The sequence below is a fragment of the Chlamydotis macqueenii genome, chromosome 7, assembly GCF_036417535.1.
Source record: "Chlamydotis macqueenii isolate bChlMac1 chromosome 7, bChlMac1.mat, whole genome shotgun sequence".
Classification (NCBI taxonomy): Eukaryota; Metazoa; Chordata; class Aves; order Otidiformes; family Otididae; genus Chlamydotis; species Chlamydotis macqueenii.
Window position 1 is genome coordinate 5,464,134 of NC_141562.1, and position 25,910 is coordinate 5,490,043.

The following is a 25,910-nucleotide window of genomic DNA, read 5'->3' on the forward strand; positions in this document are numbered from 1 at the left end:
TTTTCTGATTATGATTAAGATCTATGCAGTGTTATTTGTATTAGCATATATATTTATTAAATGTGGATTTTATTTATATATGTTTGCTTTTATAAATATCAAATCCATAGCTGCATTAAAAAGTGGCTACTTTTAACCTTTTAGCATCGTGCTATGTCTTTGGCAGATGGTTCTCATTTTGCAAAATGAAACATTTTGAGGAAGGTCATCTTTCACTTGTGTACAGTTTTCAAAATTTTCTTGAATCAAAGGTAAAATCTAGGAAATAATATTAGGACTGTAAATGTCTTTGGTCAAAATGTCTTTTGGCTAGCATTCTTTTGGGCTCAGTGTAAAAGAGATTATCTTAAGTAACTGGGCAAGTGGCTCTAGGTGGCCTTACTTGAGTAAGGGCACTGGACCAGGTAATCTCCAGAGGTCCCTGCCAACCTCAAACATTCTGTGATGTGCTGTTTTTAAAAAAATCTATAGCACAAGACAATGGTTTCTGAATAAGTGCCATCTGTTTGTGCCTTCTCAATTTTCCTTTAAAAGTGGAAAAGGTATTGATAACTGGATATGATTGAGAGACCAAATGGACCAACATACCATGATTAGGATAATGCTGAGGAAACAGAAATATAGTCTGCAGGTGAGCAAGCCGCTTTACTCTGGATCCGAGCCGTATGTTCCGTTCTGTTCTGGACCTCAGCCCTTATGACCATGGAGGTCTGCTATATAACTCTGTCTCTTGCTCTAGAAGAGAGTTATATTTTGCTCATACAGCTGTATAAGTTGATTTACTCTGCCTTTATTCAGAGAAAAGTGAATTAAACCTGTAATGAATAAATCTAATTTTAAAATTACTTTGTTGATCATCACTGCAGCAACATGCGAGATCCTTTCTGAGGTTTGCCAACCAAATATATAAAGTACAATACAAAATAAAGTATGTGCAGCTAGGCATTCTCATTTTGAAAGCTAGAGCAAAACGATATTTGTAAAAAGTGGTGTTTTAGCAAAATTGGGTCAACCAAAAAGCTTTGAATAGGTCCACAAGTCCTTATGGCATCCAATAAAAAAATAGTGGTTTTAATGTTATCTAGACTGACTGACTCCACTGGGCTTTTTGGCAAAGTACTGTTCATTCAAATGGATGGGGGTCATTCAAGAATTACAGTCGATGTGCTACATTAATTTTGGTTGAAAAGGGGATATTATCCAACCTTAAAAACAAAATATCACTGAATTACAGCTGTGGAGAAAGACATTAAACGCATTAAACTCTTAGAATAGTGCTAATAGTCCACATACTGTTTTGAACTTGAATTCTGGACAAAGAAGTTCAAAACAACTTATATCATTACCCAGGCAGTAGGAGCTTTTAAATGTGTTTTTCTTAGCATAACTTCTTAAAACATAGCACTTTTTCATTCTTTTTGACTAAACGTTTTTATGAGGCAGTTCTCAAGCATGTATCTTTTTCTCTTTAGGTGTAACCCATACTCTCACACATTTATGTCATTGTGGATATGCTAAAATATGTCATCTTATCCTGTGTGCAAGTATTTGGAGAGTGTTGCCTGCAGTCTTGAACCTGGTGAAGTCTGTAGGGTTCTTGACCTCAGCAAGTTTGGATGAGGCCAGCGATTGTATTAAAAATAGGTATTTTCGTAAGGTGAGCCTGCAATGTCAGTTGATCTGAATCTGTAGTCTGGTACAGGTTCAACATTATTTATACAGGAGCATGAACTCACATGTGCACTTAACCTGTGGTCTCTGAGGAGGAGAGCTGAAGCGATCAGTGTCCGGGCTGTCCTTTGTGAAGTTGGGACAGGCTTGTCACCACAGTGCCAACTGTGGTATCTCCCAGCCAGTTAGCCTGTACCTTCCACCCAGCTCTTCTCAAACTATTTCCAACCTAAAAGCCAAGACTGCTGATGATAAGCTCCTGATCGATAAAGCTTGAAGCATATAGGGAAATTTTTGAGCCCACTGTGCATCCTTTATGGAGGCATAGTTGTCAGTCTGTAGTTTTGAAGGTTCTCTTCCAGCAAGACTGGTGAGATGGTGGGCTTGAAAATTAGTTAAGTGTTAGAAAATAGCAGGTCTACTCCTATGATTATCACCCTTATATATTGTTACCCAGATTTCCATCCTCAATTCAACGCTAAGCATCTATGTAACTAAGCATCTGATGCTTATTAGTTTTTTCTGTCTTTCAGTAGCACCATTTCATATGCAAGTATATAAGCGTATCTGGAAAGCCAGTAAGTCAGTAAGGGAGCTGTTTGCATCACAGGGAATGGGACTGTAGACTGAATTCTTCCAGTGCTCTTGACATTTTATTTTTATTTTTTATATAGTATAAAAATCTTGTATGTGTGATGCTATCCCTAAAAACATCAGTGCGGAGGACACCTTTGGAGTGGATCAGGTAGCTTTCAACTAAATTGCTTCCTAAAATTGTCTTGTCTTTCAGTGGACTACGGTATTTGCAGCATTAAGTGGAACTGATATACTGAAGTATGTGGAGACGGACCTATGGTAGAGTATCTCCAGAGGAACGGGCAGAGTGGCATGAGGCTGCCAGGCTTCACTGGCAGTTTCTTTGTATCAGACACTGAGAGGCAGGGAGGTGTTAATTCTAATGGTGTCCCAAATGCACAAGTCTGTTGGGTTAGCTGAGCAAAGGCTTCTCCAGTGCATGGAAATACATGAGAGGCCAGACCCATTCTAATAACGTACAAAAACTGAGGATCGGTCACTGGAAACAACGGTGCCTTCAGACTGATTCATGCAAGCCCAAAACCAGCATCTTACATCTTTCCTTGAAATCAATGTTTATTAAATAGGTAATTGCTTTAAAAGTGGAGAAATATGCAAGGGACTGACACTTATTTACTTATTTTCCTCCTGACTGCTTTCATCTTTGCCAGCCGGTGTGTGGGAACTTCAGCGAGTGCCAGCAGAACTTGTCAATGTTCATTCCAGAGTAAAGCAATAGGAAAGCCACAAAATACTTTTAAACAACTTTGACGTTGCTTTTCTCACACTGAAGTCTCATTAGAAAAGTGAGCAGCTATACAGTACATTTTGCTGTCTTTCACTCAGAAAAATATTAGTGCATCAGCAAAAGAAATGCGCTCCAAATGTAGGTAAAAACTTGTTGGTTAATGCTCTGGGAAATAGCATTAGTGCTCATCAGAGAACCTCTGAGACATGAAGATTGATTGACACTGGGTGTTTTATACTGCAACCCCAAACTAGGAGAATATTATTCAAGAAAGTTCCTAGGTATCTGGCTTAGCTGATTGTTGTACGCATTTTGCATCATATATGCAGTGGTAGCGTTTAGAGTCAATGTGGATCCACAAGAAAACTGAATTTGAGTTCCTTATTTTCAGTAAGGTCTGTCTCACAAAGCAATGCTTTATGTCACCTATTTTTCCGGAAGAATAATCTCTGGAGTTTTGCTCAAGTTTTGAATACAAAGATATACAGATAACATTTTGTTATATTTCCTTCTTGTTCCTTTTCTCCTTTTCTCTTCTTTCTTTTTTTTTTTTTTTTTTTTTTAAACTTTGACCTGAAATTTCCTAATCCAGCATTTTCAAATCTTGTGTAGCATGAGGATCCTAGTTTGGTCCAGCAGAGTGGTTTTTGCCATTTCTTTTCTTTCTGTCACACTGACTTCACAAATTCTATGAAAGTTTAGCTTCAGTTGTGAGTCCTGAACCTGTTGACAGAGAGGATTTATGAAAGGAAGAGTACACTCTACTGCGAGGATTTTATTGGTAACTGTAGCATAGAAAGAAATCTGGAAGTTATAAAGGTTTGTGGTCTTTTTTTTTGGCATGAGATGCAATAGTTATCATTAATGATAAAATGGAAATTGATAAGTGTATGACTTAAGTTTAAGCTCTAAGTTTTTACAACAAAAAAAAAGCATCAAGCCAGGCAGCTCTTTATTCCTGCTCCAGGGAAACTCTGTTTCCTGAAAAGCATTCATGAAAAAGTCGATGCACTTGATTCTTAGCCATGAGAGGAAAACCCTGCTTGATTTGTTGAGGCCAATGTGGGGGTTTTTTAAGGCACCGGTAAGAGTTTCTGAACAGAGACGCTAAACTTGCAGTTTTGAATTTGCATTTCTGTGGGATTCCATTGAAATCTGAACTTCTATTTCCATTATGCGTTACAGTATTTTAGCCTATGAATATTACTGCCTCGATAAGGAATGAGGGGAAGCAGAGGAAATGAGGTTTTTTGCTGATGCTTAAATTTAAAAGGTAAGCTCTTAGTGAAATGGTGCAGCTTGCACCTTTGCAGAGAAGTTGAAAAATCAAAATGCCTTGATAAAATGTGCACGGAGATACGGTGCTGGAACAAGACCTGACTACTTCTTAGTGACTGCAGGTGCCACTGGAGGCGTTTTCAGCTCAGGAACAGAGCAGAAAGCCTCAAAGAGAAAGCATCAGTTTCACCGTCTGAGAAAAACGTAAATGTATGAACTTTGTGCTTCAATGTTCTTTTTTGGTCAGGTTGCCCAGGGGCTAGTCGCTGAACGACGGCGGTACTTTCTTTGACTCTGGGACTGTCACTTACACTTTGCTGATGCATCGAAAACGTGTGATCAGAATGACTGCTCTGGTAGTCTGACAGCTCAGAGTAAATGTCAGCATCAAGGACTATCTGTGTGCATCAGTGCAACACAGGACTCAGGACTGACCTCAATGTAGTAGACATTGCTAGTAAAGACAGTAAGTGAGCAGCAGTACTCAACAGAAATGCTGCTGCTTTCTGATTAGTGACACCTTTATCAAAAGTGACTGTGGGGGAGAGAGAAGGGAGTTGTCTTCTACTGGCAGTGAAGGATATAAACAAAGATTTAACTTCATAGTAAAAACGTTTTTAAAGTAAAAAAGGCATTGAAGTAGCTATGAAATATGTTAAGCGGGTTCAGTCCTTAATAATCAGAGGAGGATTGTTTTGTATCTGTGGTTGTTTGGCAGCCTATGAGTGTTTGGCGTGCCCTCTAGCAAGGCACTGGGCTAGAACCCAGACGTCCACTTAAAGGAAAAGAAAACTTTTCTAAACTGATGTAAAGGCCCCTGCTAATCCAGGTTTTACTGCTTCTTTTATCACTGTTTCTTTTAGACTTCTCTAGTTCATTCCTATAACTTGTCAGGAATACGATGTCGTTCATGTCTGTCTGAAAGCTAGTTGGGGAGAGCTGTCCAGAAGAGCCATCAGTGTCAAACACTATCGTTAGTGCTGCATCAGCCCGTTTCCAAGCCTTGTCAATACAATTCCTGCCCTTCTGCTGACAACACTTATGCTTTAAGACAACAGCATAATGACTAGCTGCTGTGCGGTAATGGCTAAAAGTCCCCAAAGGAAAAGTTCTTCAGTTTTATTAAACAGTGATGTTCACAGCTGGGGTAGGGGGATTTATTGACTGGTGTTTTTTTGCTGTTGGGTTTTTGATTTTTTTTTTTTTTAAATGATGACAAGTGTAATATAGATTTTAATGAAACTATTTTGAAAGCAGGCCACTATCATAAGAAAATGTATTCTCTGCCAGAAATTAGAGATTCAAATGCAGATGTGTCATAACAATATTGTAGATCTTCTCATATATTTTTGTTTGAAGCATATATGTGTATTTCTTAGGAAATATAAAAAGTAAAATAGTAACAAAATGACAAGATCTTATCTTCTGCATTTAATTTCTTAGATCACCTAAACTGTAATTATTACACCTAAAATACAATAATCAAAATCCAAATGCTCTGTTAATTCATGACAAAACTTTAAATAAATAAGCTCACAATTACACTGAGATTTCACTTCCTGGACTGAAAAATTGAATTGCAGGCTCATAGCTCCCTTGAGTGTTTTGAAAGAGAATAGCAGCTCTTCATAACAGCACTTTCCTGTGAGCAGTGGACATTCATGTCATTACCGTTTTTCTGGCAAATTTTCAACTACCAGCAGCAAAAGTTTTCATTGATTGCCTCCTACTGTAAGGTGGTAATGATACTGCTGTGGCTTTCTTTCATGAACTGCAGGAATTGGCGAAAATGAGGGAAGCTAGAGATATTAGATATGGATAACACATGATTCAGGCTGAGCTATTTCCCATGTCACGGCATAAGGTTAGAGGGCTAATTTTTACACATCTGCACTAAATATAGAAAATAAGTTTTCCAGTGCAACAGTGGAGAATCCAAAGTAAAAATTGATCAAGATGCTGTAACGTTGTCTGCTCCCTAGAAAACAAGGTGCTGCATGCACCTTTTCTCTGGAAATCTCTGGAAACCCATGTTTTGGGTAGAGGAGCCACTCTTGTTGATCAGGAAGAATTAGACATTGTGCAGTTATCTGGTATTGTTACCATTTGGTCAAGGGTTACCGTTCTGTTAATTGTTGCAATCCAGTGACGATGAGGGGGGGAAAGCTGTCTGTGAGAAATACTGGTACATATTTCACTTGAGTGTATTTCCCCATGAAGATGGCTTAGGGATAGGAAATAGATGGATGTGTTTGGTGTCATTAGCATCAGAATTGCACTGAGCTGTCAGAAAGTGATTTCTGATGGCTGAGTCTCCCTGCTTATAATTGACAGGAAGGCTTGTGTTCATTTTGATGATGCAGAATCAAGTGCAGCTGGAGGAAAGGAAATGGGGAAATTTGAGCTAAAGTAGTAATGGAACGCAAGAGTTTGTGCATATACAAATCTTTGTCATAAGTCAACAGTTAATTTTTTTCATTCATTTTTATGACTTGGGATTGTGAAAGCTGAGTGTTTTTATTAATAAAGCAGGGCAGTGATCTAAATCCTTATCTTAATGTTGGAAATGCGTTGTGATACTGATATGCTTTTCACTAAGATAACAAATTTAAACTTATTTATCTTTACCTTCAAGGATCCTTTCATCTTATCAAGTATGCTGAAAAATTTTTGTGAATGAGTGTCTTGTGATTTATTTTAATTTTATTTTTTTTGTGAAATTTATATATATTTAGTTGTCAGTACCTTCTATGATTTTTACCCTGCATACAGGCTCAGCATTTCTGGAGTAAATATGTGCGAAAGCTAACGGAAGTATAACAAGAGGTTAGAGCACTTGTATATCACTACATTATTAATTGAGAATTTTATGGTTTTGAGATTTACAACTAGTGTGTCAGTTTTAGCACAGAACAGTGATCTGTGTATCACTGGTCTTCTCTGGCTTCTCAGCTACCGCAATCTCTGCGTATATGTAAATGCATCCTAGAAGGCACATAGAGAGTGTGCATGGAGGGTGAGTAGGAAAGCCGGACTTAATTAAAAAAAAACTAGAAATAAAGCAGCAAACTGAGTCCACCTTCTTTTCTTTTGGTATCTCTTGTCATGTAATACAGAATAATTAACTTGGCAGAAATAGGAGCAGCATGAATGAACCTTGGACATGTTGGGTTGTTGGGGTTCATTTAAACTAGTGAAAGCAAAAGAAAATTACTAAAAAGAAGTGGTAGATTAGGGTAAACCGATGATTGTAGACCTGTCTACAACAGAGCTAGGACTATTATAAAAATGGTATTGCACTACTTATTCTCAGTTTTGCCTTTCTTCTTGATAATCTCAGCCCCTTTCTACAAACCTAAGCAAAGAGAGGACCATTTAAAATGTAAAATGAACCTTTGATTACTTCAGTCTCTATTTTTATGTCTTCAGCAGTGCTAGGTTAGCTCCTATCCTTAAGCAGTTCTTGCTGAGGGGGAGTATGTCTACAGAATATATGTTATGAACTACTATTTTCCAGTTTACCTTTAAAAAAAAAAAAAGGTACATAGGACTATACAAGATGCTTCTAGTGATATGGAAGTACTTATAGCAATCTCTTTAGAGATGTTTCCTGGTTTCTTATGCTGAAACTGCTAAAACCTTTCTCTATCTTAAAAGATTGAGCTACTGTTTTTAAAAATAAATCTCTTTTATTCTTAGTGTTCCTTTTGCTTTAGACAGATTCACACTGAATCAGGTGCTATTTAGTTACAAAAATGTGATTGGCATTATCTCATGCAAAAATGGAAAAACATTGTTTAAAATATTTCCAATTAACCTTCCGTATTAAAGTTGGAAAAGGCTACGTACTTTATACATGGGGACGCAATTTGAACTTATGGTTAATCCTGTTTCTTTCATTATTTGTATACTTCGAGATCAAGTAATACAAGAAATAATGTCTTGAAATTATGGATCTGTGGATCAGTATTTCTTTTACATCTACAACCATGGACTTTATGACTCTGCAGATTGCTGTTGCACCAAGATAGCCTCTTGTATACGGACATTGCAGTGTAAGGGTTTCCTTTTGCTTCTGTGCAAACAGACTGAGTTACCTTCAGGTAGTCCTGATAGTTGTTCTAGCTGAGCTATTTAAAGAAAAGAAATGGCTGAAAATACAGCTGTGCATGTGTATATGTGTATATTTTCACAAATTCATAATCCAACTGATTTTTCTTTCTTTTTTTTTTTTTTTTGGATTCTGTTGTAATCTTGATACATGTTCTTTACTGTGAGGGTGGTGAGGCACTGGAACAGCTTGCCCAGAGAAGCTGTGGATGCCCTGTCCCTGGAAGTGTTCAAGGCCAGGTTGGGTGGGGCTTTGAGTGACCTGGTCTAGTGGAAGGTGTCCCTGCCCATGGCAGGGGGGTTGGAACTGGATGATCTTTAAGATCCCTTCCAACTCAAACCATTCTATGATTTTATGAGTAACTATGTTACGCACACATACTCTTTACCTTCACAGGTTTTAAGTGAAGATTTTTACTTGTCACTTACTCTAAGCAAGCCTAAAACAAAGCCTCATGCTTTGCAGCTTTTAGCATGGGCTCTTTTTGTAAGATCACTTCTCTGATGCTTGTAAACTCAGGATTAGTTGTCAAAGCAAAATACAGAGAGGTCAATGGAAATACAGAGTATGGAACATGATAAATCGTGTCTGTACAGAGCTGAATTGGAGGGTATAAAAATGAAACATTATGTCATATTAATTTTTTATGCTACCTTGTAAACACCCTAAATTTAACCCAGATGTGAATACATTCTATTAAATATTTATTAATTTGTGCTGCAATACAATAGTCAGTCAGTTTCCTTGTCTTACATTTCACCTCTGTACTCATACAGAGCAAAATTCTATGCAGTTATTGTCAAACAATTAAACCATACTTTAAAAATGAAGGAGTATTTAATCACACAAATAAAGGAGAGATGGAATCAGGATCCGAAGAATTTGCAGTCTCTTACAGAAGCTTTCTGTGCACATTGATTTCTGTGAGGGATGGTTTAAGTTTTACTTATACTGGTATTTAGAACATGAAGCATCAAAAACTTACCTTCTTGCTGAAGTAAAAACAAACCAATAAATCCTAAAAATAAACAAGAAAAAAAAAAAGCTTCTAGCCTTTTTTGCACTTAGAAAAGTTCAAAAGTGAGCTTCTAAAACATACCTTGAAGTACAGGCTCTGAAAAGAAAGTGTAGGCATAGGGTTGTCCTTGGTCTGAACTGGGCATCAGTGAACTGATAAGTAGAGCTTTAGTAGAAGCATTGTCTGATTTTCTGGGAGATACTGTGCTGCTCAAATTTTCCATTCTTCAATTGAGACAAAAATGAAAATCTTGACAGTTCTCACAAATCCAACTGAAATATTTTATTTTTGACAAACTTAGGGTCTGTCTTTGATCTTGATTTTTGAAAAAAAATCATGTTCGAAATGCCTGATACAGGAAGCTAACTTTCTTTTTGATCCATCTTTTGGCTTTACCAGGCCTTTCTTTAATTGATGTCTTGTGGAATTTATTCTCATTTTCCTTACTAGCAGGTTAACATAAGTGGTCAACTGAGCTTTTTTTTAATCTAATATTTCATAGAATCATGTCATAGAATCATAGAATGGTTTGGGTTGGAAGAGACCTTAAAGATCATCTAGTCCAACCCCCCTGCCCTGGGCAGGGACACGTTCCACTAGACCAGGTCACTCACAGCCCCACCCAACCTGGCCTTGAACACTCCAACACTCCTAGGCACGGGGCATCCACAGCTTCTCTGGGCACCCTGTTCCAGTGCCTCGCCACCCTCACAGTAAAGAATTTCTTCCTGATGTCTAATCTAAACCTACCCTTCTCCATTCTATTGGATTCTAAAATAGTAAAATTCGGGGTTGTTATTAATATGAGCATGGGAATCTGGTGAGGAAAATCACAAGAGAGGCAATTAACTTAAAGCAGACCAGTTTAACAGGTCTGGAATATATTCTAGTTAAGTTGTTTCTGCTTACCATCGCTTTGTAAGGACCTGTTCCCCCTGGAAGTATCATATTCTGTAAAGCACATGTATTCCACTGATACTGCTGCTATTGAAATTCATTCTGTTATTCTCTAACAATTGTGTTACATTTAAATGTGCACAACAGGTGAAACTTAGCAGTTATACAGCTGCATAAACTCTGAGCATACTTTCAGAAAATGCTGGTATGAAGCTCTACAGTGATCTTTCTCCAGTCCACTCTAACCTAGGGTCCAGATGTGCAGCTTTATAAAAAAGGAATAAATTTCGTTTTCACTTGAATACAGTTTCTTATGTTCTCTGGTTTGTATCACATCTGTAACAATTTCTTTAATGATCAGCTTAAAAATAACACACCTAAAAATAAATAACGTCATGCTGCTGATCCGCATTAATGGTTTGCTGTTAATTAAGTATACGTCAGTCCTTCTATTTGTTGTTGTTCTAGTGACTCTCAAATGCTCTGGGAGTTTTACCTAGGGCACTAGTGCTGCAGCCAAACCTCAATAAGCTGATGGCAGAATTTGACTGGACTTCTCTGTATAAAACTGAGATAAATTTTTAATAATTGTATTTGTGCAAGGAACAGTCTCCCCGAGCAGTGGTTGTACACCTCGGATGCCCGGGGAGGCTGGCTGACCCCAGTGCCTGGCTGTAGAGGGGAGCACAGCGGACCTGGGGTCCCCCAGCCCCGGTGCTGAGTCCCCGTTTGGCACAGGCTGCCTTGTGCTGTGACCGCGTGGTTAGGCAAGGAGTTTGGAGAGGGGTGATGAGTGAACTGCCTGGCATGAGATCTTCCCCAGCCTGCAGTTGCTGATGCTGAAACTCTCACCCTGGCTTGTGCTCTGCCATGAACTGCAGGTGTGAGCTGCTCTCCAGAGCCCTTCCTTGTTGACGTGTCCCTTTCAGAGACATTCAAAGAGCTTTTCAGGGTGCTTTCTTTAAACCATGGCTGTGTTTTTTCCCTGGTGAATACTGATTCTCTGAGTGGTTGTCTCTGGTGATGTGCAGCCAGGTCTATTGGAAATAGTTCTTCTGTGATCACCTTGTAAATGAGTACAGTGAAATGATGGATAGTGCGGTGAGGAGTTCTTCATTTAAAATCCTGCTGCTGACCCAGACAGAAAGGTTGGAGTGATTCCTTGCGTAATGTGGAGATTGTTCTCTCTGTTAAACCATCTCTGACTGAGGAAACATTCATCTATATGCCAGCAAAAACGTTTATATCCTGATGGGATGGGTCAGCCTGTGTTAAATGGTGGATATTGTCCTGAATACCTTGACGGGTGTTCCATCCACATCGCATTGTTTCCAGCTGTGCTGTTTCATGCTACCTTTACATTAAGTGACAGTGTTTTTTCTAAATTACTGATTTTTTGGTTTATGAGGGTGAGTTTATTTCTTAATTCTGTATGGGCTAGAAGGGCATTAAAGTGGGCAAGTCCTTTAATTTAAATGTACAAGTGCGTTGCTGCTCTCGTTCTCTGATGAGTCGAACATTGGGTATATTAATACAAGTAATGGAACATAATGGCTACTCATCAAAAGTAAAGATAATTATTTCAGGAACACAAAAATAACCTTGCCAGATAATTGCTTGTTGAAATCTGATGCTGTGCAACAAATGGGGGATTATTAACAGCAGACTCCCATGTTCATCTGTTACATTGTTAAATCCTGTATGTTACAGTGATAGGGCTATCATTGCATTAAAAGCATACCCCTTTCCTTGGAAATGCATGTCAGTCCTTGATTAAAGATTTTGATTGCATGAGGGTTGTTCTATTCTTAATAAATGGTTGTGTTGTTCTCCAAAATTCTGGGGAGCTCTGAGTGAATTTTTTCAGATGTGGGTTAAATAGGTGTATATTACTTGCTGAATTAAAAACAACCCTCGTTCCATTTCCATTTTGCAGAATTTTTTTTTGTATGTTTTCTTATAACACAAACAATCCTTGTGTTTTTAAATGCATGTTCATGCAGCAGGCATCGTGAGATCTGTGAAGATTTTAATGTACTGGAAAAAAAGTGTGATTTATAACATGAACTGATGAAAAGAAGGTGAAAGGTAGCAAACACTCAGGACAGAGATAATTTTCAGATTAGATGAGTAATGAAACCCGAAATAACTTTAAAGAGATAAGTTAGATTTCAGTCATTTGAAGTCTTTAAATCAAGAGCAGCCTTTTGTTCAAATACATGGTGTAACTTAAACCAACCAGCAGTCACTAAAGCTTTGAATTGTCACTATGAGCTACATAAGACACCTGCTTACACAGCTTGGGGCAAATGGTTTGGCTAAGTGGAGAGCCTTGAATTTGAACAGTGCGCTGCTTTCACCATTTCTGTAAACCAAGGTTTAGTTCTTGGGTTCTCAATCCCAGGTTCAGGGGTGAGCTACCTGCTGTGTTTTACTGACCAGCAGTTCACTGGCTGCTACAATTTGCACTTGTTTCTCTTCAGAAGAGAATATTGTGGATGCATCTTTTGTCTTTGACCAGTGTGATGGGATGGTCCTGACTAGTGACCCTGCCGTGCGCTGATTGTCCACTCTTCTCACCATCTCCAACATGCTTTGAGACTCTGCAAGTGATCCACACAGACCTGAGATGGTTCTCCAGTTATCTAAGCGCTTCCTCTCCCACAGCAAATCTTGTGACTGGGATAATTCGTTTCAAAACAGATTTTCTGAAGTCTGCAATTGAAAGATGGTTACAAACATTGTTTGGGAGAATGTCTTACGGTGGAGTCTTTCTCTGTGCTAATAAAAAATTCATGACGCTTCATTTTGTGACTAAAAAGTTAAATTATGGTTTTTGTCATCGTGGTTGTTGGTAAGCGTATAGTGCTGCTATAGTCACGGTTTTCATCAAGAGTAGTCCACCAGTGCTACTCAAGACTATAGTGGCAAGTATAAAAAGCACTAAAAACATGTAAAGCTTTCTACAACAAAATTTGTACAAAAAAAATAATCAACTTGTATCAAAAAAGGCATTGTTTAGCTAATCATTCGTGACTGAAAAAAGCCACATGAAAAACTGCCTTGTTTCAAAAGGCAATCTTCAAAGTATCTATAATCTCATTTCTCTGCTCTCATTTTATCTGCTTTCTCTCCCTGAACTGGGAAACTGCTGGCATAACTGTATCTATTTCCTGTAGCAGCTATTATTCAGTAGCATTACATCCGCTTAAACGTGATCACTTTTCTCCTCTGTGTGTTACTGATACGCTATTATCACATAATATTGCTCATCCGTCAGAGGTTGCTATGTTTCTGCACTGATTGTAGAATAGAGGGGAGCTGAAATGTCCTGTAAAAGAAAGTTCAGAGATTCCAAAATATTTCAGTAACTCATTCTCACTGTCTCTTATGTTACTCGTGTATGTTACAGAGCACAACCTTCTTGTGGTGTATTTCAAGGTTGTAACATGAAATGTTTCTCTCCTTTTAGTTCCTAAGCAAAAGCACTTTAACCATCAGTTTTGAGCATAGCCATCTCAATTCCTCTTTATTTAAATGGCAGATCCAATAAAAACTCCATCTGGCTTCCATAGGAAGCTTGCACAAGTCCTTGGAAATTGATTTTTATTTTTTTTTTCAGGACACAAGGAACTGTGGCCAGGATTAGAACCTCTTCCTCCTGCAGCATACATGCCAGATGGCAAGTTTATTGAATCTGGTTTTAACTTACTAGGGCTTAAAGGAATGAACACAGCTCAGAGAAGTGGGTTCTACATTTTTACTTCAAAGGTCTCCCTCACAATCAGCATCCAAAGATTTATATGCAGAATGTGGCTGTGACCTGGGCAGTCTGCTGCATACCTCTCATCTCTCTCAGTTGCATGAAATGGAGTTAGTGTGTGACACGAGCCACTTTACAACATCCCAGTTATGTCAGCGCTGGGTGAATCTTGTTACATGGCTAAATCAAATTTGTGTGTGTGTGTGTATATATATATATATATATTTATTTTTTTTTTTTTTAGGTTTTGCCATCTAAGTTTCTCTAGTGTTGTAAAGTCTCTTCACTTGTAATACCTGTTTTCTAAGTAAAACATGAAAGTATGTCATATCCCCTGGTGTCACTTAAAACTGTCCTTAGGTGATGCCCTTAATATAGCAGTATGCTCTGTACTAGACTAACACTTTTGATGAAATAACAATTCTGTCCATCTACTTTTAGGCTTGAATCAGGGAGAAGATATCATGCTTCTACTTAAATTTCTTACAGTGACTTTTCCTAACTTCTTAAAGTGGCTTTTATATTTGTGAAAAACATTTCTGGTTAATTAATGATGCAAATTCTAAATTATTTTATGAAGGCATCCTACTATTTTTTCAGAATACAAACCATTGCTTTGCATTTCTGTTACTTACAGAGAAATCAGATTTTTATATTACAGGATTTTTTCCCCTTTTTTGGGGGAGAAGGCTGCTACTGTGAACTGGTGCCAAAGAATTTCAGAGTCTGGGGCATAAATACTATTTCTTTCAAATGCAGAGCAGTCAGGATGCTGACCTCTGCTGAGGTGCAGTTGCATGCAGAGCTTCAGACATTTAAGTGTCAATATCTGTCATGATTTTATGTGCTTTATTAAACATGACTGTGTACATACCAGCATGCAGTGTGAGCTCAGATTTGTAAAGCAAAGCATATAAAGATTAACACTCTTGTTTAAGACAAGGAAATAAATAATTAGACCTCAGAATATCCCATTTTTCTCTTTTCTTTTCCAATTTCACACTTTACACATCCATGCTGTTTATACATACACTGTACTTTCTATATGCTCCTTCTACTGGAGATGATTTCATTTCTCTGGTATGGTGCTGATTCTTGTGCTGCATGATGTGTTTTATGATGTTGAGCACACAGCGTCGCTCACATTTGCATCGTTCACCTCAGTCTTAGAAATAAGGAAATAAGTAAATATTCCTCTGTCCTGTAGCTAATGTTGTGTAAGCCTCCTTTGTATGCATCAGTGGGTTTAAAGTAATTTTTTTAGTCTTGAGCAGTGAATTTTCAGTGTTGAATTTCTCATGAGGAAGTGTTCATAATTCTAGAGTCAAGATTTTATAGAAAATATCTCAAGGAAATCTGTTTTCTTGTACTGGGACTGGACTTGCTATTTGGACATCATCTTATCCCTCTTGTTAACAAACCAGTTTGTTAGGATTTCCAGCAGTGCGTATTCACTAGGTTTTCCAGCACTTCAAGAAAGACAAACAGAAGAACTGGAAAAATATTTGAACGTTATTACCGAGTGTTCAGGAATCTAACTTACAAAAAAGATGATGATAGCACCAGCATCAGAAGCAGTAGTTTTCTTCCAGACAGGGGATGTCAGGAGTTAATGCTTTTCTAAAACTCTCAAAAAGGTGATTATTTGCTTCCCTCTGAAGTAATTGCTTTGGAGCAAATTCACCTACCATGTTACTTTACCACTTTATTCACATATTGTAAAGTATATGTGGAAAACATAACGGGCCTCTGCAATTCTCATGGATGTAATTGCGCGCAGGGATGCTGATGATGTCATCAATCATTGCAAGGTACAGTGGTTTGTGTGGTATTTCCAAATGAAATTACAGGTCTCTTGTTTACAGTTTGTTTGCAGTCCTCTCCATTCAGTAAAACAGTGTATGGATCCAATAATAATAAAAAATAAATACGTGCTATAGCCTGATGCTATTTTGAAGATGTTTTGGCATTACACCCCTAATTTTACTGCTGCATTACCATTGTTTCCAGTTGTATCTGGCTTGATTGAAGCTAAGATAGTCTTGTATGAGTAGCATATGGAAATTGGTATTATTTTCATCTGTTCAGCAGATGTGCAAGCCTTTTATATGCTTTACTCCTTATCAAACCAGATTAAATGGTGCAAAATTCAGCAATACGTGAGTATGCTTTTGTATGGGAGCTGAATGTCAGTGCAGGTGAAGTACCAGAGTGTCAGGTCCAGTGTTTCTGTGTGTGTGAGCACAGTGAGCATCGCTTTGTAACCTTCCTTGCTTACCAAGCTTTCCACTGTGATCAAATCTGCGGGCAGTAGAATTGGAAGGGAAGCACTGGAAAGGGGTAGAGAGGCCATTGCGAAGTGACCTGGTAATATGGGATCAGCTGAAGAAACAGGCGCCAAGGGGTGATTGAGCCCTACTTGAACGTGTCTGTGCTGTCAGAGGAAGGGAAAAATCGGAGAAGAGCAATGGGTCAGTCACAGCTATTGTATTAAAAAGGAACATACTTTTCCTTCACCACTTCAGGCAAGTCAGTTCTCAACTTTCCCATTTGTCATATTTAAAAGACTTATAAGATTTTAATATCAATTTTATTTAAACAGCTCCCATTTTCTGTACCAAAAGTGTCATGCTGACCTGTTCAGAAAGGGAGTGTGCCACAAAAGGACTCCTGTGTAAGAGAGGTTTAATGTAATCCAAAAAAAAGTGTGTGAGCCACTGATACATTTCTGTGTTTTTTTTGTCAACAGAGTGTGTGTTTAGGCTTTTAAAGTGTGTGATTTCATCAAAGGTTTTTTCCTTCTTTGAATGTCATCTTTGAGATAATGGAATTATAGCTGAGAGCACCAGATATGAACTTAAGGAAAATGTGGCAAGCAGAGCTTCATTATGTGTTCTGCTTAAACTGGGCCGTGTTTAGAGCAAAGCAGTTTTGCTTTCAAAAAGCAGATGATTCTGTAATTTGAACATAAACTGTAGGCCAGATTTTTGGTGGCTGTGTCCCTGGCTCGAGTGCAGTAAAACTGTATTTATTTACGCCAGATGAGGATCTGCCTTTTTCCACGTATTTTTAATGTTTCTTTAATCCTTAGAGAATGAAGCCTTTGGTTCTTTGGAAATGTATCTCTTAAGAAAATGCCAGTGCCAAAACAATTTAACTGGGAGCACGTCTCCTCTTGTGTGCCTTCCTTTGCAGCTGCCTTTGGTCTCTACTTCCCCCGGAAGGAGTACTCGGAGAATGTCTACATTGATCAGCCCGCAGGTACACCACTCCTGCGCATCCATGCCTTGAGGGACTCACATGGGGAAGTGGCCCACTTTCATCTGTGCCAGAACCTCATCGTTTCTCGAGCACGATCCCATGAAAATAATTGGTTTCAAATCAGAGAAAAAACAGGACTTCTCTACCTTAGCCAAAGCCTGGATAGAGAAGACTTTAATATGCTGTGTAAGTATAAGACGACTAGCTTTTCTTGTTGAAGTGTCTGTTGTTAAAGCAAAGTACATTCAGATAATGAGATTTATCTACCAGCATATGAGCATCACATTTAGAAAAAACACATCTACCCTTTTAAAATGAGGAACCGGACCCAATGAAACCCACAGCAAACGCAGGGAGTCACATACCAAAGCAAACAGGGACTCAGGGCAGATCCGGTTGGTCCACACTGTGGACTCCAGCATGGTGGGAATGTTGCATTACTTGAAATATTTTTTTCTGCATTTCACAGCTGTGTAAGTCACAGCTTTACATTGAGATTTGCAGTTTGTTTATCTATTGATGCAGATTTAAGCCAATTCCACTGTTAATTTTGGGCGCTTAGTGGCAAGACCAATGCAGTTAGATTAGTTCAAACTCTTACATAAACGGTCCTTGGTAACATGGATTCACAAAGTGCATTTCCATGTAACACCAAACAGCTCTTGGAAAAAGTGGTTACAGGTACCTCTCTCTGTCTCTTGAGATTTGGCTTTGTTAGGGAAGCTTACTACTGAACTACAGAAATTAATTATCTCAGTTTTTTCCCCTTCTTTTATGCTCTAGCAGTAAATTGGTTTTGGTGATTTTGATCTATGAGGAAATTAGGTTTCATTAGATGGTGGAGGAGGAAATGGGTGAGGAGTTAATGGCATGGCATACCGCTGTGATCAGTTGCAGAAATTCTGCTGTTGGAGAGTCTGTAGTAACTGTCTTGAGTTTGTGAAAGCCATATATCATCACTACCCTTTGACTCCGGTGCCTTGATGTTGAAATGTTCAACTTCAGACACTTACGGCTTTATTTTTTAAGTGCTGAGTGCTCGATAACTCACCTACTTTCACTGCATTTTTGGTACTCAGTGTTCATGAATATCAGATAGTTGTTTGTAACTGAACAAAGGAAGAACAGCTATCCAGAACTTGAGAGCCTTCTTTTGTTCATATGGATCAAAGTGACCTACAGCATCTTTTCAAGGGAATTAGATATCTTACAGAGATACTGTCATTCTGTCTGTAATGAAAATAATTAAGGCTTGAGGGTGTATTAGTAGATGCCACAGTTGATTTTAACTTCTATGTTATCTTTTTACTAACTCTTTATATTTCAAAATTATGTTCTCTAAACATAAGCAACTTGGCCCATGTCCTCAACTGGCATAAGCTGTCAGAACGCTGTGACTTAAGTGATAGTAATTACGGATCTGTCCTGAGTATCTGTTGCCATTTCATGCACCCCTTTTCCCTGCTGCCACTGCACTGTGTTCTACTCCCTCAAAAAAGCAGTCCTATCAAAAAACTGATTACTAACAGTGACCTGTTTTATCTCAGTGTCTTACAGACAGAATGTTCATATTGTTCTGTGAGATTCTACAACATAAAATTGGTACTAACACCTGTAGTTTATTGGCTTGCTGAGGTTATTAAGATTAAAGATCTTTCCACCAGCAGATGATGTATTGAAGAATTGTTTTATTACATAATAGGGCTATGTGGTTGTTTGTGGAATAATGAACTAGAGTACAGAATGAGTTAAAGATATATTGGCTTCTCTTCTGTAAAATATTTCTTCTGGTGTTTTGTTCTGGTTTGTTTGGTTGGTTGGTTTTGTTTTTGTTTTTTTTTTTTTCCCCCTGAAGCTGTAGGAAACTGGATGCCCTTATCAAAAGTGATGCTGTATGTCTTCCTTTCATCCCACCCTTTCCAAGAGAAGGAATGTGACTCTGCTACACGCACCACAGTTTTTCTCTCTTTAATCAATGCTACTGCACCAGCTTGCAGTTCCCTGACAGCAAGGCAGCTTTGCTTCACAGAAATGGATCTCTCCTTTCACATCAAGGAGAATAAACCACCTGGCACATTTCATCAGCTCCAGTTGCCCTCAGTTCATCATCTGTGTCAGAATCTCAGCATTTCCTACAAACTGCTGGCAGGTAAAACTGGAACTGAGCCACTCGCGTACCAGCATTAGATGTAAACAGCTGCACTGTGAAGTTCTCTTTTGTGGTAGATCCTCTAGGTTGGCTCTGTAAAGGAAATTCTGTTGCAAACTTGAACTGGGCCTGAAGATTTTGCCTTTGAGATACACAGAGGGAATGGGAAGGAGGACTGTCCCCTTCCCTAAGGAAAAGATTGGTTTTAGAAATTTGCACTTGCTAAGAGCAGACTGGGAATATCCTGAGCTTTAAATTGTGCTGCTTCTAGACTGTAGGATCTTCCCATCTATTCCATGTTTTCTGCGTATCCTAGTATAACCCCACAGCTTCCTTCTGTTTCACTTCTGAGTCTGCCTTTTGTCATGCATTCATGATGTCCAAATGGATTTACTGGATTGCAGAAGAGTATTAAAGAATAAAACTATCAGAGTCCTATAATGGGAGGTGACTGTCCATTGTCCCTACTTATGCTGTGGCCATGTTTTTCAGCTGAAGGCATGCCCTTTCGATACAATGAGAACACCACCGGCGTGAGTGTGACCCGGCGCCTAGATCGCGAAGAGCGAGAGAGATACGAGCTGATTGCCAAATGTACTGTGAGAGAGGGCTTCAGGGAAATGCAGGTTGAGGTGCCCTTCCTGGTGAATGTGTTAGATGAAGATGACTCTCCTCCCTTCCTTCCCAATGGCACTGATACTGCGGATGCTGTCGTGGAGTTCAACAGGAAAGAGGTAATGTTCTCCTTTATCTAGTCCCTGAAGTAGGAGTGCAGTGGTGGGAGGCATGATTACTGGGAGACACCATGCTCTGGGTAATGGAGCTCAGCAAAAAAGCACATCACCATGCCATACCTGTGACTGTAGAAGATGGAGTTTGTAGGATTCTTCTCCCCCAAGTTATATCTTATTCAGACCCCAAAGAAAGAAGAGTTTAAGTTATGAATTAAACAGTGTAAAGAAATGCGATCAGTTCTGAGGTCAGGATGGCTGTATCTTCCCATACTGAGCTCTGCTCTGTATTTGTTACAGGGCTGCTTCCCCCAGGTGACTAAAACTGAGTGGTGTTTGAGCAGGTGTGTGTCTGGTTAGAGCAAGTGTGGGTGTATCCTTCCCATGTACACAAATCTACACCAGATACCAGAACTACATTCAGAACATTTATTGGGATGCTGTACTAGTAACAGAAAGTCAGAAAAAGCTGTTGCCTTCTGCAGACAAACATTGCACCTGCAAAGATGTTGAAGTTTCCAGTGTTAAGGGATGCTCCATGATCTTGCTTTAGTGGTGCCCTCCCACTTTTCCGTTACTGTGCCAAGGTGGTCTGAACCCCTGGATGTCTTTGTGTGTGCCCCCTGCACACATACACCCCTTGCTTTGCTAGAGAAGCCTACACGTGGGCTCTTACCCTCTTCCACTGGAGCAACAAACCTTTCTAAGTCAATGGTATAGAGAAGGCACTTTTTTAGGGGCCTAAATGATGCATTTTTCACGAGAGGGCTTCTTTCATAATAACAACATTTTTTTTTTTTGTAGTCACATTTCCCTTCAAAGTACATTTTGCTCATATTCGCATCTGTTAAGGAAAAGAATGATTTGGGGACTTTGCTGCCACCTCTTGACTAGAACATGTGTGGACAAGACACTTATGAATGCCACATTTGCCTGGGCATAAAGTAATTCCTTTTTACTTTTGAAAATTTTGAGATTTGGGAGTTTCATTTAGCTCTGGATGACAGAAAGTGAAGGTCTCATAACGCTGTTTTCTAAAGTATTATATTCTTCTTGAAATTACATGCCTGCAAAAAGTGTTCAGAGCGTAGTGAATTTCACTGGCATTTTGCAGTAGGAAAAAAAAAGCATTATATTTGGAAACTTCCAGTAACTCAACGAACTTGAAACAACAGAGTTGCTAATAAAAATCACAAGTTCTTGCGGTGTCTGTGTCCAGGAAGAAAACAGCAATCTAGTAGATTAAGCAGAAGACAGACAACCCAGGCCACTTCTGTCATTTGGGTAATGAGTTTGATCTGTCTGAATGTATTTCATGTCTTTAAAATATGCATATTACTTGCTTTTTTTTAGTAGTATTGTAGAATAACATTGATTTTTAAAAATGAAAAACTCAAGAGCTGTGCATGTGCACTTATTTCCTACCTAAAACATTTAGCACTGCATTTAGACTGAGACTCAAACGATTATATGACACATTCTTCACTGCCATCTTCTTTGGAGCTTCTAACTCAGATTCAAATAGGTGTGAAATAGTGGTACCTGAAGCTTAAAATGAATTTGAATGAAAGTGTGGGCTTGAGTGAAAGTTGTAAGGTTTTATTTGAGCAATATTTCAATCTCCCAAACACGTATCAGAGGAAGAAGAAAGCTTCAGATTATTCAGCAGTGTCACTTTTTATTTCATTCTAGGGAACTGTTCTTGCAACGCTAGCTGTATACGATGCAGACACTACACCTATTTATCCCCTTGAAAGCAGCAGAAAGAAATACACAGGAACCATCATTACCGACGATCCCTGGATAAGTGAAACATTTCGGGTAGAGCACATCTTCGATGAAATCCACTTCAGCCCAAATGGCAGCCAAGTGAGGGGGACTCAACATGAGTACAGTAAGGTCTCTTTCTTCAAATAAAGGAGAAGTTTGTTGCTTGTCAGTAATTGACCAATAAGCTCTTGAACTTTTCCAAGCATTTTGTAAATATTGAGCCAAAAAAAAAGACTGAGAAATTTCAAGTTAAGCAGATGCTGAGTTTTAAACATGTACTGGAAAATAGAGTTTGTGCATAGGAAGTGTACGGGATGGTGTTGTGTATACTGATAAGCAAGAGGTTCTGATAGTAGGGTTCTCAGCATGGTAGGTGGAAGGGAAGAGGGCCTCTCCAAATATCTTGAATGGCCCAGAGCATGGCTTCATAGGAGTGTATTTCCATGTTTAACTCACCTTCTGTTTCCTGTTAGGAATAACTTTGGTGTCTATAATTTTGTTGGCAGTGCAGTATCAAAATATACATTTGCAGATAATGTGGGTCGGTAATAGACTAATTTTTTTCTTTGCAGAGCTGGTACTGAATAAAAGTATTTCAGTCACAGAGCATCGTTCCTTCCAGTTGGATGTTTTGGTAAATGACACAGAATTTCATGGCCCAGAAAGATCAGTGATGCTTCATTTCAATGTCTCCATCCTCCCTGTCAGCATTCAGTTTCCAAACATGACTTACCAGTTCACAGTGAACAGAAATGCTGAACGCTTTGCACAAGTAAGAACTGTGTTAATTATACTTTCACTTTCTATTAGAGACAGAGCTTAGTAGACAGATCACCAGGGCAAGATGTGTTAAAGCATTGGATTTAGCTGTTTTAAGTAGAACCTATGAAAAATGTGATATCAGTATGATTGTTGCTGGGTGCAGTTGATCGCAGGTAGACTGGACAGTACCTCTCCCATCACCTAATGACAGAGGAGGGGCTACACATAGAAGTATTTGTATAGAGAAATAACGAGTGTTATAGACAGGGGGACTTGCAACCGTGAGTGGCTTAGGTGTAAATAACTGGAAAAATATCAGGGGCAAAAAAAAAAGACATTTGTCCCAGCTATTAGAGTCCCAACTCTACTTATTCCAGCATGTTCATGGCTTTTCTCTAGATAATGACACATTATTAATTAATGTGTTTCCTAATTTAACTCTCATTTTAGCTTAATCACCACTATTGCCATTAATAATGCCTTCCAGAAACACTTTCTAACAGGTGGACATTAATCAGGTGAAAATTACAATGTAATTCCTATGGAACATGTATGTTAATAAGGAACTAGTTCAATATAATTAATGTTATGGAAGTGAATATGAAAAGCATCAAGTGACGAACCATTTTGGGAGAGCTGCTGGGAAGTACACCTCATAACTAAATAAAGCTATAAAACTGCCGCTGTATTTGTAGCAGAGAGGAGGACTGAGACTTAAATATGATCATCACAATTGCAGAGAAAACCAATTCATTAGAAGACTTCCAAGGAAGAATTCAGTTTTATTAATCTTTAAGCTTCTGGCTAATTGTAAAAAGAAAGAAAAAGGGAAATTAGATATATTGCATCTACTTATATTTAATCTGATGAGATGCACTGTGGCTTGATAGCCCTTCAGAGTATGGAACAGGCCTTACATGATCATTAAAAATGTTACTGCTTCATCAGGGGACATTTTACCTGTAGTCTGTGCTGAATATTCTGAATGAGAGAGAGACACCAAGAGTGCTCGCGTAGCAGGCTCCCTATGAAAAGCTGCTACTTTATGACATTTTGTGATGCCTTGTGACTGCAGCTTTTAAATTTGCAGTCTACTAGAAACTTCAGAGCACATTCTCCACTTTTTGTGCGGATCGTAATAGCACCAGATTGTGAAAGCTTTATTCTCAGCAGTGTAAAAATCTCTTGCCTGGAGATAGGGTGAAACCAGAGGGTTTCCCCCAAAAGAAATAATAGCATGGGTATGCAAGATACTCATAGTCTAGCTCTTAGCATCTAGAAATGGGCCCCAACTGTATGTATGTCACAGCATGACTGTAATTGCAAAGTGTGGAAACTTAACTGTTAGGTGTATATGAATATAGATTAATTAATTTATATTTTTTGTGTGTGCGTGTATATATATGTATACATATAGACACAGATTTTATATATAGGTGTTAAAGCTGCTGGTTTTGCACGTTGTCAGGACAATCGACCATCTGAAAGGGAACTTTGGCGTTTCTGGAAACACTGGTGCTTTCCACAAACTGTGCAGTTTCACTGGGTGGCAGTAGTAGCAGGGAAAACTCTTTCTGGCAAGAACTCAGTGTCTGTGGGAAGAGATTCCTCTTTGTGCTCCCTCAAGAGACATTCACAAAGAGATTTTGTTCTGATTCTCGACCAGCGAAGTGCAAAACTCATCCTGGCTCTGGAGATGGTGTTCTCGATCGGTTAAAGTGCCATCCACTTACTCCTGAGACTGAGTTTGTATTCACAGTGTGCTTGGCTTCGAGCACAAGTCAATGTAAGAAGCTTAGTCCCTGGCACTTCACATTATTAAAGTCGTCTGCATAATTAGCCGTGATGTACCAGAACAGTGAGTAAAAGTACGGGGCCAAATCAATATGAAGGCTGAACCGTCTCTTGCCCTAAGGAAAACACAAGAGTGTGAAGAAATTATTAACTGCTGGGCTGATGCCATTTGTCTATTTGAGCAGCTAAATGAATTGAATAACAGAAGCATGGCCTGATGGTACAGGCTTGCCCAGTGGCATTTAACTTATCAAAGAACTTAAAGCTCTATTGACATTTACTGAGACAAATGATGAATAACATTGGCTGAGGTTTTGAGAGAGGTTGTATGTCCAAATGTCCCTGGAATTCAGTGAAGAGGAACATTACCATTATCATTATCCAGACTTTATTAAACTCTGGAGCTTAAAAGATGGATTTTTCCATTCCTATTTCTGATAATGGTGTGTCTGTGTTAACTATTGTGTGTCTCGCAAAATGCACCTTTGTAGGTTCCTCCCTTGTATGTTGATGTTAATCCTGATTACTAGGCTCTTTGTCACCCTCCTCATCAGAAAGAGGAACTGGCTGCTTCTCCGTCCTTACCCTGGGGCTGTGCTCTGTGCAGCTCAGAGCAGTGCTGACTCCAGAACCTGCCATGCAGGACAAGGTTACAAGCTCAGGCTTTCCTTCATGGAATCAGGCAAAAAGAGAAAGCCCATCTTTCTTGGAGAAACTTCCTGAGGGAGACATCTTTAGCTTCTCCTCAAATTATACAGAGAAAGCATAACTGACCCATGTACTACTCTATGGGTAATCTGCTCATCAGGGACCTTTAATTTCTCCACCCCCTTTGCAGCAAATGTCTGCTGATCAAAAAGGTGCCCAGAAAAAGCAGTTATGACAGAGTAGGCACAAAGGACAATTTTATCTAGCTATATAAAGGTTAATGCCATGGAACATCATGATGTTCTCCTGCCTCAAAGAAACACCATCCAAGCAGTTGCAAAACACTGCCAGTTGCAATGCAGCACCAAAGCTACGGTGACGTGGTTCTGGAAGGGACCTGTCTAGACCTTGTGTCTAGACAGAGTTTATGAACAGTCGAAGTCTTTTTCTTTACTTCTTTTTCTTCCTGCCAGTCCCAGCATGCTGTGGAAAGGAGATGATGTGGAAGAAATAGTCTAGCTTCTGATTGCTTTAATAGTCTTTGTGTGTTATCCTGCCACCAAAAAAAATCCACAACAAAAAACCCCAGCAAATGGTGCCAAATGACAAATCGGTGATGTGAATGAGAATAAGTTAGATGAAGTGGGACTATCCTATGACAAAGAATGCTTCTAGGACTGCAGAGGTTCCTCTCTGACTTTAAATAGTCCAGGTTTATAGGAAGAAGTCTTAA

At 38.9% G+C, this 25,910-nt stretch overlaps 1 protein-coding gene across 2 annotated transcripts in view; it reads left to right on the forward strand.

The window, feature by feature from the left end:
- RET (ret proto-oncogene) overlaps window positions 1-25,910 on the forward strand; it is an 82,416-nt gene that overhangs the window by 27,335 nt on the left and 29,171 nt on the right. For both annotated transcript variants that reach the window (XM_086751766.1, XM_086751767.1), the window contains exons 2-6: window positions 17,258-17,509; window positions 19,179-19,472; window positions 19,965-20,206; window positions 21,896-22,097; window positions 22,546-22,745. In XM_086751766.1, coding sequence (XP_086607892.1) covers window positions 17,258-17,509; window positions 19,179-19,472; window positions 19,965-20,206; window positions 21,896-22,097; window positions 22,546-22,745 — 1,190 coding nt within the window. The remainder of the gene's footprint in view (window positions 1-17,257; window positions 17,510-19,178; window positions 19,473-19,964; window positions 20,207-21,895; window positions 22,098-22,545; window positions 22,746-25,910) is intronic.